The sequence below is a fragment of the Stegostoma tigrinum genome, chromosome 7 (genome assembly GCF_030684315.1).
Source record: "Stegostoma tigrinum isolate sSteTig4 chromosome 7, sSteTig4.hap1, whole genome shotgun sequence".
Lineage (NCBI taxonomy): Eukaryota > Metazoa > Chordata > Chondrichthyes > Orectolobiformes > Stegostomatidae > Stegostoma > Stegostoma tigrinum.
In genome coordinates, this window is record NC_081360.1 from 103,648,040 (window position 1) to 103,660,715 (window position 12,676).

A 12,676-nucleotide genomic window follows, 5' to 3' on the forward strand; every position below is an offset into this window, starting at 1 on the left:
TAGATACCATCAGTTATGAAGGAGGGTCACTGGAACCCAAAACATTAACTCTGAATTCTTTCCACAGATGATGCCAGACCTGAGTTCTTCCAGCAATTTCCGTTTTGTTTCTGAATGATTGTATTTAGGACATCCATAATGTGCTTCCCCCAATTTCTTTTAACACCCTCTGATGGAAACTCTTAGGTCCCGGAGATTTGTCACACTTTAATTCCATTAATTTCCTCATTACTGATATCTGATTTGTGTTAATTTTATTCAGCCCCTGTTCCTAATCCACCAGTAATTCCCTCAGGATTTTGGGGAAGCAGTCTTTTTTCCTAATGTAAATTATGAGGCAGTTTTTTTTCATCGGGTCTGTTGATTTCCCATTGTGATTGACAGTGTCGCCTCTTGCAGCCCTTTTTGGGCCAACTTTTACCATGCCCTGCTTTCGTTTTATGTAACTACAAAACAAGTAATGTCTCCAGCATCTGCAGTTCCCATTATCACTAATGTCTCCTTGCATGTTTCTGTCCATAATTTTTAGTAGCTCGTATAAACTGCTTTATGGTGCTTTGCTGGTCTTTGTATCTTTTCTATTCAGCAGTTTTTTTTTTGCATTTTAGTAAGTCCTCTTTAAGCTTTGTGCTGGAACTTTTCTCTCTGGAAGGTATAAACAGGATTTGTATTGAGTTAAATGTTTCTTTAAACATCCTCTACTTGCTCAGTTATTTTAGGCATAAGCAGATTTTCCCAGGTTATTGTGGATGGTCTCTATTTCATCTCACTTCATGTAAACCAAAACCTCCAGTAGCTGATTCGTGCTTTTTGTTTTCAAATGCTACATTGAATTCAATCATGTTATGATAACTATTTGATGAATGTTCATGCACAATTAGGTTACTAATTCAGTTCAACTTATTACCCATTACCAAATCCAATTGCTACAGGAAATTATGCCAGACACATTGTAGAAATTTGCCACCTTTCTGACAGGCCCTTGTCTGTCTCTCCCTCTCCTTGTTAAAGTTAAAATCCCCAATTATCACTGCTGTGGCATTGCTACACATTTGCCTAATTTCTGGGACAAACAGATAAGTACCTGTCTAATCAATTAGAATTTTTATAGGTTTTGTGAGATTGCCCTCATTCTTCCAAACTCCAGTGAATATAGTCCTAACCGATCCAGACTATCTTCATATGTCAGTGCTGCCATCCCAGGAATCAATCTGGTAAACCTTTGTTGCATTCCCTCCATAGCCAGAACATCCTCCCTCAGATATGGAGACCAAAACGGCATATTCACTACTGCAGTGTGGCCTCACCATGGCCCTGAATAATTCCAGCAAGACATCTTATCAGAGTTTTTCGAGGAACCAGAGTGGATAGAGGGGAATCAGTAAATGAGTTGTATTTGGACTTCCAGAAGGCATTTGACAAGGTACCTCACAAAAGCCTTAATCATAAGACAAGAGTCCATATGTTGGAGATAGTAATATAGTGTGGATAGAGAATTGGTTGATGGATGAGAAAGAACTGGTGGAGATAAAGGGAATCCTTTTCAGGTTAGCAACTTGTAATTAGCACGATTCCACGGGGATCAGTGCTAAGACCATATATATATAAAATGACTTGGAGGAAGAAAGTGAATGTACTATCGTTAAGTTTGCGGATAACACAAAAATAAGTGGAAAGGCAAATTGTGAGAGGGATTTTGTATGTTAAATAAGTCAGCAAAAACTTGACAAATGGAATGTAGTGTGGAAAAATGTAACGTTCATTTTGGAAGAGAGAACAAAAGAATACTCTTATTTAAATGGAGAAAAACTGCAGAAAGCTGTAACACAAAGGGACTGGGGGGTATTTGTGCATGACACACCAAGAGCTACCACTCAGGTGCAGCAGATAATCAGGAAGGCTAATGGAATGTTGACCCTTATTTCAATTGGGTTGGAGTATAATAGTTGAGAAGCCTTACTGGAACTGTGCAAGGCACTGGTGAGACCTCATCTCGAGTACTGTGAGCAGTTTTGGTCCCCTTGTCTGAGAAAAGACATTACATTATCGGAGGAAGTTTAGAGAAGGTTCACTTGGATGATATCTGGTGTGGACAGACTGTCATACCAGGGCTAAATAGGTTGGGTCTGTACTCACTGGAGTTCAGAAAAATGAGGGGGGATCTCGTTGAAACATGTAGGATTCTTAAGGGGCTTGACAGGATAAATGCTGAGTTGATGTTCCTGCTCATGATACAGTCTAAGAACAGAGGTCATTGTCTCAGAATAAAGGGATGCCAATTTTAGACTGAGATGAGGAATTTCTTCTCTTCACGAGTTTGAGAGCCTTTAGAACTCCTTGACACAGAGAGCTTGGGGGCAGATTTCTTGTGTATATTTAAGTCTGAGGTGGATTCTTGATCACGAGGGGAATCAAAAATTACATCTGTGCATATAATGGTAGGAGGGCTGTGCTGGCTTGTAATATTAATATAACTTTAAGTAATCATTGCCCCTAAACATCCTATCCATCACTTCCCAGATAGCTGCAAAATTTCTTTCACTGTATTTGTTACTACATAACTTATGTATTTGTATGTATTTAACCTGATTGCTGTACTTCATCAATACATGATTTTGTTTTCAATGTAAGCCACTCTATAATTCAAGGTTAGAACTGTGAATTTGATTCATGAATAAAAAATCAATTACCTGGAATGGACATTTGAACCAATATACTAGACAGACTGATGGTTCAGATATGCCGTCGTCAACAATAGTTTTGTGCGTGCATTGTAGAATTGCGTCCATTACATGAATAATACTGTTCATTTGAACTGGCTGGGTGGGATATTGTTTTTCAGTGTTGTAATCAAGGGTTGGGGGAAAGGGAAAGAAAGTGGTCACAAGGAGTGAAGGATCAGCCATGATCCTATTGAATGACAGACCAGGCTGTACTCCTGTTCCTATTTATGATAGTTTTATGGTATTATTCAGTACTGTAAAAATGATCTATGATTTTTGTTGTAATTGCTGTGACAGGAGCTGTGGAACATGCAAAATGTTTTACTTCTTATTGCAGATTAGAAAAAGAAATTCAACTAAGAAAGGACTCTGAAAAAGATTATGAAGAATTAAGGAAGGCAAGTTCAGTCCTTAAACCAATGGATTTGTTAACAACTTTATGTATGACAATGTGTTCAATAATTTTGTCCTTCATATGTTGACAGTGCTCCATTCGTGGAAAATCACTTGAGATGCTGCGGTATAGGTGATTTGAAATTGTTTATTTGAAATTATGACTGTAATTTTGTATCCCCATATTTTAATTATTGTGACTGAATTACATGTAGAAAAAAATTGCTAATGGATGACTTGGCTTTATTTCAAAATACTTATTTTTTTGCCAGGAGGGGATGTTCTCAGATATAATATTAATATAACTTTAAGTAAGCAGTACCCACAACATCCCATCCATCACTTCCCAGTTAGCTGCTGAATTTATTTCTCTATGTTTGTTGCAACATAATTTACATATATATATGAGTTCATCAATGCATGGTTTTGTTTTCAATGTAAGTCACACTACAGTTCAAACTTTGAACTGTGAATGTGTTCCTTGAAAAAACAGTTGTTTGTAGTGATCATTTGATCCATTGTACTGGACAGATTGAAATGTTACCTGAAACAGACTCTCTTGGGCTTTGAACTATCGCGAAGAGAGTTATTATAGTCTACTCTGTAATTTTAGAGATATGACTGGTGGTGAGTCTAACCTGAAAAGATTACCACACCTCAGGCTAAGGAGGTTGAGAAGGCACAGCCTTCATGATGACCTCACTGGGTAGAGGAATTGAATGCATACTGCTGGTGTCAAGGTGCGTCACAAATCAGCCATCTACCCAATGGGGCAAACCCTTTTCCAAAGCATTTTCTGTCAACCGCTGTAACTAATTCCTCTAGCCCTTTCTGTTTTTGTTTCAGCTTTCCAGCATCTACATTTCTTTGTTAATTTCTTATTCCTGTTACCTTAGGTATGCCTTCATCTTGCCCCTATTCACTGTGTTTTCAAAGCTCTCTGTCCATCCTGTGTTTAGCAACCCAGTATTTCAATTCTTTTCCCTTTTCCAATACTTTGTGTCTCTTGTGTTTGCATCTCTTTCCACCTTATACAAAAATAGTCTGACTGAACTTCTGGGGAGAGTAGTTGTGTGGCAGTGATAATGCCACTCATCTAGTAATCTAGAGCTCCAGGCTAATGCTCCTGAGATGCTGCTGGGCCTGCTGTGTTCATCCAGCTCCACACTTTATTATCTTGGATTCTCCAGCATCTGCAGTTCCCATTAGCTCTAATGTTCCAGGAGCATTGGTTTGAATCCCACCATAGCAATTGAAATTTGAATTCAATAAGTCTGGAATTAAGTTTAGTTTTTTAGATGACCACGAAACTACTGTTGATTGTTGTGAAAACCCATCTGGTTCACTGATGTCTTCTAGGGAAGGAAACTACCACTTTTACAAAGACTCCAGGCCCACATCAATGTGGTCGACTCTTAACTACCCTCAAGATAACAATTATTAGCATAACTAGTGATGCTCCACACCTAGAACTTCAAAGCCAGCAAAGTCATTCTATCAATATTGATAGAATTGGTACCATCAATATTCAATTAGATTGAACTTCAGGCTCCAGCTGATATTCTGTCTAACTAAAAACAGAATACTGTGGATGCTGGAAATCTGAAAAAGAAACAGAAAACTCAACAGGCATTCCAACATTTGTGAGGAGAGAAACAGAACTGAAAGGGGCTAGGAAATGATGTCCTGTATGATTTTGAAAGAGAAGGAAGAGTAAGTGGAACAGAAAGTGAATTGACCCAGAGCAAAAGACAAAAGGGAGTGTTAATGGTGGTAATAGAGAGAGCGTGATATAAAATTCATGCAAATGATAGGTTTGAAGAGGATTCTGCCATGCTGCCAGCAAAGTGTACGAGACTTTAGTTGTGGGGAAAGGGGGTGTGGTGGGAGAGATGTGCTGTTGTAATCAAAATTCAGAACACTGTTCATGTTCTGACTTGTTGAACTCATTGTTGAGTCCTGAATGCGGTCAACTACCTAAGTGAAAAATGAGTTACTGTTCCTCCAATGTGTATTGAGTTTTGCTGAAACATGGCACCATCACTGATAAGAGACAATCTAACCGTCGTCCCCTGACGTTCAACAGTGTTACAATCACTGAAACCCCCACTATCAACATCTTGGGGGTTACCATTGACCAGAAACTCAACTGGACTCACCACATCAAAGTAGTGGTTACAAGAGCAGGCCAGAATCTGGGAATACTGCAGTGAGTAACACATTCTAACTCCTCAAAGCCTGTCCAGCATCTACAAGGCACAAGTCAGGAGTGTGATGGAATACTCCCCACTTGCCTGGATGAGTGCAGCCCCAACAACACCCAAGAAGTTTGATACTATCCAGGACAAAGCAGCCCGCTTGATTGGCGCTACATCCACTCGCTCTACCACCGATGCTCAATATAGCAGTGTGTACTATCTACAAGATACACTGCAGAAATTCACCAAAGATCCTCAGACAGCACCTGCCAAACCCACAACCACTTCCATCTAGAAGGTCAAGAGCAGCAAATATATGGGAACACGACCACCTCCAATTTCCCCTCCAAGTCACTCAACATCCTGACATGGAAATATATCACCGTTCCTTCACTGTCGCTGGGTCAAAATCCTGGAATTCCCTCCCTATTAGCATTGTGGGTCAACCCACAGCAGGAGGAATGCAGCAGTTCAAGAAGGCAACTCACCACTACCTTCTCAAGGTCAACTAGGGATGGGCAAGAAATGCTGGCCAGGCAGCGATGCCCACATCCCACAAAATGAATGAAAAAATCCACACCTCGGACAGAAATGTTAGCGTCAGAGCAAGATGATTTATTAAAATAGCAAGGAACTGAAAGGTTGGAATCATTCTTATGAATAGAGTGGAAGTGTTCAGCAAAGCAGTCACACAGTATGCTGGAAAAGCACAGCAGGTTAGATGGCGCCTGAGGATCAGGAAAGTCAATGTATTGGGCCAAGACCCTTTGTCAGGACCTGGGGGGAATCCAGAAATAAATAGAGGGAGGGGTTTGGTGCTTGGGTAGGTGAGGTCCTTTATTCGTTAATAGGATGAGGCCATCACTGGTTAGGCAGCATTTATTGCCCATCCTTAATTGCCCAGAGGGCAGTTCAGAGTCAACTGCTTTGCTGTGGACGGGAGTCACGTGTAGGCCAGACCAGGTAATGATGGCAGCTGCCTTCCCTAAAGGACATTAGTGAACCAGATGGGTTTTTCTGACAATCAGCAATGGGATTCATGGTCATCATTAGATTCTTAACTCCTGATACTTTATTGAATCAAATTCCACCATCTGCCATAGTGGAATTTGAACCCGGGTTGCCAGAATGTTACTTGGGTCTCTGGATTAACAGTCCAACGTCAATACCATTAGCCCATTACCTAGATGAAAGTAAGTAGATGCAGGTAGGGGTTATTTGATCGGTCATTGGAAAGACTAGAGCAGTTAGATGAGTAGGAAGATAGACAGGTTGGAGGTGGAGATATTTTGAAGCTGGTGAAATCAATATTCAGGCCATTAGGCTGTAAACTCCCAAGGCAAAATATGAGGTGTTGTTCCTCGAGTTTATATTTGGCCTCACTCTGACATCGCAGGAGGTGAAGGATAAACGTGTCACCAGGGGAGTGAGGGGGAGTTAAAGTGCGTGGCAACTGGAAAGTCGGGTTGGTTGGTGCGTGCAGAGCGCAGATGCTCCTCAAATCGGCCCATGAATCTGCGTTTAGTCTGTGCGATATGGAGGAGATCACATTGAGAGCAGTGGATACGGTGGATGAGATTGGATGAAGTGCAGGTGAATCCGCCGGATTTGAAAGAATTACTTGAGGCCTCGGACGGAGATGGAATAGAAGGTGTGAGCACAGGTGTTGCACTTCCTGCGGTTGCAGGGAAAGGTAACGGGTGTGGTGAAGAAGTTGGTCGGGAATGTGGAGCTGACTAAAGAGTTGCGGAGTGAACAATCCCTTTTGGAAAGCGAACAGTGATGGTGAGGGAAATATCTTTTTGGTGGTGCGGTCTGATTGTAGGCGGTGGAAACGTTTGACATTGATGCATTGTATTCGGAAGTTGGTGGGCTGGTATGTGAGGACTAGGGGGATTCTGTCCCTCTTGTTGTGGGTAGAGGGTTTGAGGGCAGAAATGCAGGAAATTCAGGAGATGCGGTTGAGGGCATCCTTAATAACAGAGGAGAGGAAACTACGGTCTCTAAAGTAGACGGATATCTGGAAAGTCCTAGAATATCTCTCCTCCGCCAACGTCCTGACTCCCTCGTCAACTCTACACTTGGTGGGAGGAGGTGGGGGTTGAATCCTAGGCCAAGGAAGAAAGAAATTTTCCTCCATTTTAATTACAACCCCACTTTGTGTTTCAGTCAGTGGAGATGACCTACTTTCTCCTCTTCAAGCCTGTCGGTAACTCCTGTTTTATATCTTAGTCTCACCTTTACCACTGGCAGCACTCATGTCTTATTTTGTTGTGTGCACCTTCACCATCTGTTCTACTTCCCCACTCTCCTCCTTTTTCAACAGAATAGCAACCATTTCTTTTCAACATGAGAAAAACACAAAAAGAATTGCAGTTGCTTTTAATCTGGAACAAAAACAGAAATTGTCTGAGCAACTCAGCAGGCCTGTCAGCATCTATGGAAGGAAAGCAGAGTTAACGTGACTTTCCTTCAGAGCAAAAGAAATATTGTGTCTGTTTCTTTCTCTGCAAATACTATCAGGTGTTTTTGAGTTTCTCCAATATTTTCTGCTTTTATTTGGATATCCTCTGCATGTTTAACAGGTCTAAAGAAACTCAATTCTCAACAAATAAGTCAAAAGCAAGAAACGCAGAGAAACTGCAGTCAGTGCAAGCAGTATCTGGCAGCATCCCAGTGGCAGAAGTGTTTCTGCCTGCACCAAATTCAGATCATTTTTAAATTTAACATATCCTGTCATCACCATTTTTAAACCATGTTTCTTCCTTTGGCACCACATTGTACTACCAAATCACTTTTTGTGCTTTTATCTCATAAACCTTATTCACCACACTTGGAGCATTTAGATTATGTACTGTTACCAGATTCCTTTCCGTCCTTCGTGGTCTGCTGATATGGTCATCTGATATGGTGCTACCTAATTATCCAAAATTGTCAATCCTTTACTACTACTATTTGTTCATTCTCGATCCCCTGTCAAATTAGTTTAGACCATTCTCAGGCACACCTGTATACTTGCTGGGAGCAATTTGGTCATCAAACTTTTGAAATGCAGAACCTCCATTTCGAATTGGTACCACCTGCCCCAGAACAGGTTCCAAGAATCCTGAAATCATTTCCATCAAGCCAAGCATTGATCCATCCTATCTGCTACTCTAGAATTGCAGCATGGTATGTGTTTACTAATTTTGAATTCATACTTTTTACCTTCCTTGCCACCTTCTGAATTTCTTTATACTTCTTTCATAGCGTGTGGGCTTTGTTCACATTTGTTGCTAATCCTTAATTGTGATGAAGGTGATTGTCCGGCAGTGGCCAAAAGAGCTATGGATCTGGAGTCACATGTAGATAGAATAAGGATGACAGTTCCCAAAAAGGGCAATAGTAAAACAAATGGGTTTTTATACGATGGGTTTTTGGACGATGATTATTTATGGTCACCATTACTGAAACTAGCTTTAAATTCCAGATTTATTAATTGAATTAAGAAACAAGAGCAGGTCAGAGACTAGGAATCTGGTAACTCACCTCCTGACTCCCCAAAATCAGTCTACAATAATGGATAAGTGTAGCTGCAACAACCCTGAAGAAATTTGATACCGTCCAGGACAAAGCAGCCTATTTGATCGGCACCCCACAAATAAACATCCACTCTGTTCACCTTGGACACTCAATAGCAATGGTTTGTACCACTTACAAGATATACTACAGAAATTCACCAGTGCTCCTTGAATAGTATCTTACAAATTCGTGACCACTACCACCTAGAAAGGCAGAGCCAGCAAATACATAGGAGCACTTATGTTCCACTCCAAACTACTCGTCATTCTGACTTGTAAGTATTGTGGTTCTTTCACTGTTGCTGGGTCAACGTCCTGGAATTCTTTCCCTAATGCCATTCTGGGTCTAACTCTAGCAACTGAACTGCAGCAGTTCAAGAAGGCAGCGCACCACTACCCATTTGAGGGCACTGTGGGACAGGCAATAAAATTAATGCTGGTCCAGCCAGAGATACTCACATCTCATGAATGAATTTTTAAAAATTCAGATTCCACCAGTTGCCATGGTGGATTTAAACTAGTGTCCCAGACCATTAGCCTGGCCCTCTGGAATTCTGGCCCAATGACCTGAGCACTATGCCAGCATTGCAACTGCGAGAATCTCACTGTAGGTCTTCAATTTAGATAGACATGTGCAGGCAGGAAGTCGAGATATGGACAATGTGCAGGCGGATGGAGTTAGTTTAGATCTGCATTACAGTCTGCATAGGCGTAGAATCCCTCCAGTGTGGAAGTAGGCCATTCGGCCCATCAAGTCAACACCAACCTTCCAAAGAGCATCCCACCCAGAACTATCCTCTCCTTACCCTATCCCTGTAACCTTGCACTTCCCATTGCTAAGATAATGGGAACTGCAGATGCTGGAGAATCCAAGGTAACAAAGTGTGGGGGTGGATGAACATAGCAGGCCAAGCAGCATCTTAGGAGCACAAAAGCTGACGTTTCGGGCCTAGACCCTTCTTCCACTTAGCCAACACTTCCCTGGACACCCCAGACAATTTACCATGTCCAGTCCACCTAACCTGCATATCTTTGGACTGTGGCAGGCAATCATAAAAAGGGAAAATGTACAAACTCCACACTGGCTAGATTTGAACCAAGGTCCCTAGGACTGTAGGGCACTGGTGATAACCATGGAGCCAAGGGGGCTGTTCCTGTGCTGTACTGTTCTAACACCTGCTGTGTCTGTCATTAGTATCATTGTATACTACAAATTCTACCTTTTTCCTTGCTGCAGAATATTCTTCGTTGTTTTTCTGATACCCTTTGCCTGGAAGGCATCACATGAAGCTGATTGTGAGAATGCGTTTCAACCCTTTATATGTAATGTCTTATCAGTGTTACCATAGCAGTAGAGATCAATAACCATTGAAGATGTTCTTTGCTAAAGGAACAAAGCCAATAGACTCCATGGCTGGCATCCTCAGAAGAGGCTTCGCAGTGGGATTAAAATTGTTTCAGAGATAGTAGCAATGCAGATGCTGGAGAATCTGAGGTAACAAGGTGTAGATGAACACAGCAGGCCAAGCAGCATCAGGGGAGCAGGAAGGCTGACGTTTCAAGCCAGGGTCTAGGCCCAAAACGTCAGCTTTCCTGCTCCTCTGATGCTGCTTGGCCTGCTGTGTTCATCCAGCTCTACGCCCTGTTATCTCAGACTCCGTGGCTTACAGCAAAAGTCTTTATTTTTGAAGATTCAAGAGCAAACCAAAACAAATCTTCTTAGTTATTTGCCTACTGTTTATACCAAAAACCATCTTTAATTAAAATGAATTAACATGGTTGATTATAGTCTATAAGTTTGACATTAATTGGCAGTTACTTCTGACACTCATTTTATGAATGGGCTCAGCATCAAACTGAGCCAAAAAGTTTTTCAAGTCTACATTTCCTTTGTGAACAATTTCAGCTTGTCCCATTCAATGTGCTAGCCTAAGCCCTGTCCAAGAGCATGGTCTCCATGAAGAGTGGCATACATCTAGAACCTCTTCAACCTGTTTTGGATGGTATGAATCCACTATTGTTATCTTCACATAGCAAAAAGTGGTGGTGATAATCTAGTGGTAATTAGTAAAACTGGACTATTAATCCAAAAACCCAGGTAATATTCTGGGAACCCAGGTTCAAATCCTGCTACAGCAGCTGATAGAATTTGAATTCAATAAAAATTTGGAATTAAGAGTCTATTGATGACTTGCGAAACCACTGTTGATTGTCAGGAAAAGCTGTCTGGTTGCTAATACTTTAAGGAAGGAAACTGCCATCATTATCTGGCCTGAACTACATGTGACTCCAGACCCACCACTGAACTCAACTCTGGATGGGCAATAAATTCATCAATAACTAAAATTACTGAACAATTACAATTTTAATTATTGGATTTATTTGTTAAATTAAGGAAAGGAAATAATTACAGTAATTATCACCAAAGTGCTAGGAAAACTAATGGGGCTAAAAACTGGTAAATCCCTCAGAACTGATGGATGCATCAAAGGATAATAAAAGAAGCAGCTAGAGAGACATTGGATGCATTGGTAGTAACTTCTAAAAAATGCTTAGATTCTGGAAATTTCTTTAATTTGATCAAGCAAACTAAGTCAGCATGGCTTCATGAAAAGAAAATTATGCGTGACAAATGAACTGGAATTCATTGGGAAGGTAACCAGCAGGATAGATAAAGCCTTTGAGTTATTTATTAAAGGCAACAGCTTATAGTCACTGATGGGAGAAATAGTTGACTTTCTTTAGTTATTTCAGTGTAGAGAGAGCACCTGTTGCGCCAAGTGGAATGAGAGGAGCCGGGTAAGGTCCCCAATGTATATTTCCATCTTTACTGTGGAGAAAGACATGAAAACTTGGGAATTTGAGGAAGTTAGGGGCGTTATCTTGCGGGCAGTTGATGTCACAGTTGAGGAGGTGTTGAAAGTATTAGAATGTATGAAGGTGGATAAATCTCCTGGTCCTGATCAGATATATCCAAGAAACCTGCATGATGCTAAGGAAGAAATTGTGGGGGCCCTGGCTGATATATTTGCATCATCGTTAGCCACCAAGCAAGGCCCTGGAAGACTGGAGGGTAGCGAATCTTGTGCCCTTGTTCAAGAAGGGTTGCGAAGAAAAACCTGGGAATTATAGACCAGTAAGCTTAATATCTGTGATCAGTGATAATGGGAACTGCAAATGCTGGAGAATCCAAGATAACAAAGTGTGAAGCTGGATGAACACAGCAGGCCAAGCAGCATCTCAGGAGCACAAAAGCTGACGTTTTGGGCCTAGACCCTTCATCAGAGAGCATGATGAAGGGTCTAGGCCCGAAACATCAGCTTTTGTGCTCCTGAGATGCTGCTTGGCCTGCTATGTTCATCCAGCTTCACACTTTGTTAGCTTAATATCTGTGGTAGGTAAGTTACTTGAGAAAATTCTGAGGGAGAAGATATACATTCATTTAGAAAATTAGGGTTTGTTTAGGAGTAGTCAGCACTGTTTCATGTGTGGGAGATCATGCCGCACAAATTTGTTAGAGTTCCTTGATGAAGTGACCAGTAAATTTGATGATGGCAGGGCAGTAGACATAATCTGTATGGATTTCAGTAAGGCCTGTAATAAGGTTATACAAGCTAGGACTTTTTTCTTTAGAGCGTTGGAGACTAAGGAGGGGATCTTGTAGAAGTGTATAAGATCGTGAGAGGCATGGCTACAGTGAATGCACTCAGCCTTTTTCCCAGGTATGGGGCATTGAGGACTGGAGGGTATCAGTTTAAGGTAAGAGGGGAAAGAATACATGGGAATCTGAGGGGGCAACTTT

The 12,676-nt window shown here is 41.3% G+C and overlaps 1 protein-coding gene across 3 annotated transcripts in view; it reads left to right on the forward strand.

Moving 5' to 3' along the window:
* The window catches only part of LOC125454338 (desmin-like), a 121,587-nt gene that overhangs the window by 10,831 nt on the left and 98,080 nt on the right, over positions 1 to 12,676 (forward strand). For all 3 annotated transcript variants that reach the window (XM_048535000.2, XM_048535002.2, XM_048535001.2), the window contains exon 2: positions 3,061 to 3,121. In XM_048535000.2, coding sequence (XP_048390957.2) covers positions 3,061 to 3,121 — 61 coding nt within the window. The remainder of the gene's footprint in view (positions 1 to 3,060; positions 3,122 to 12,676) is intronic.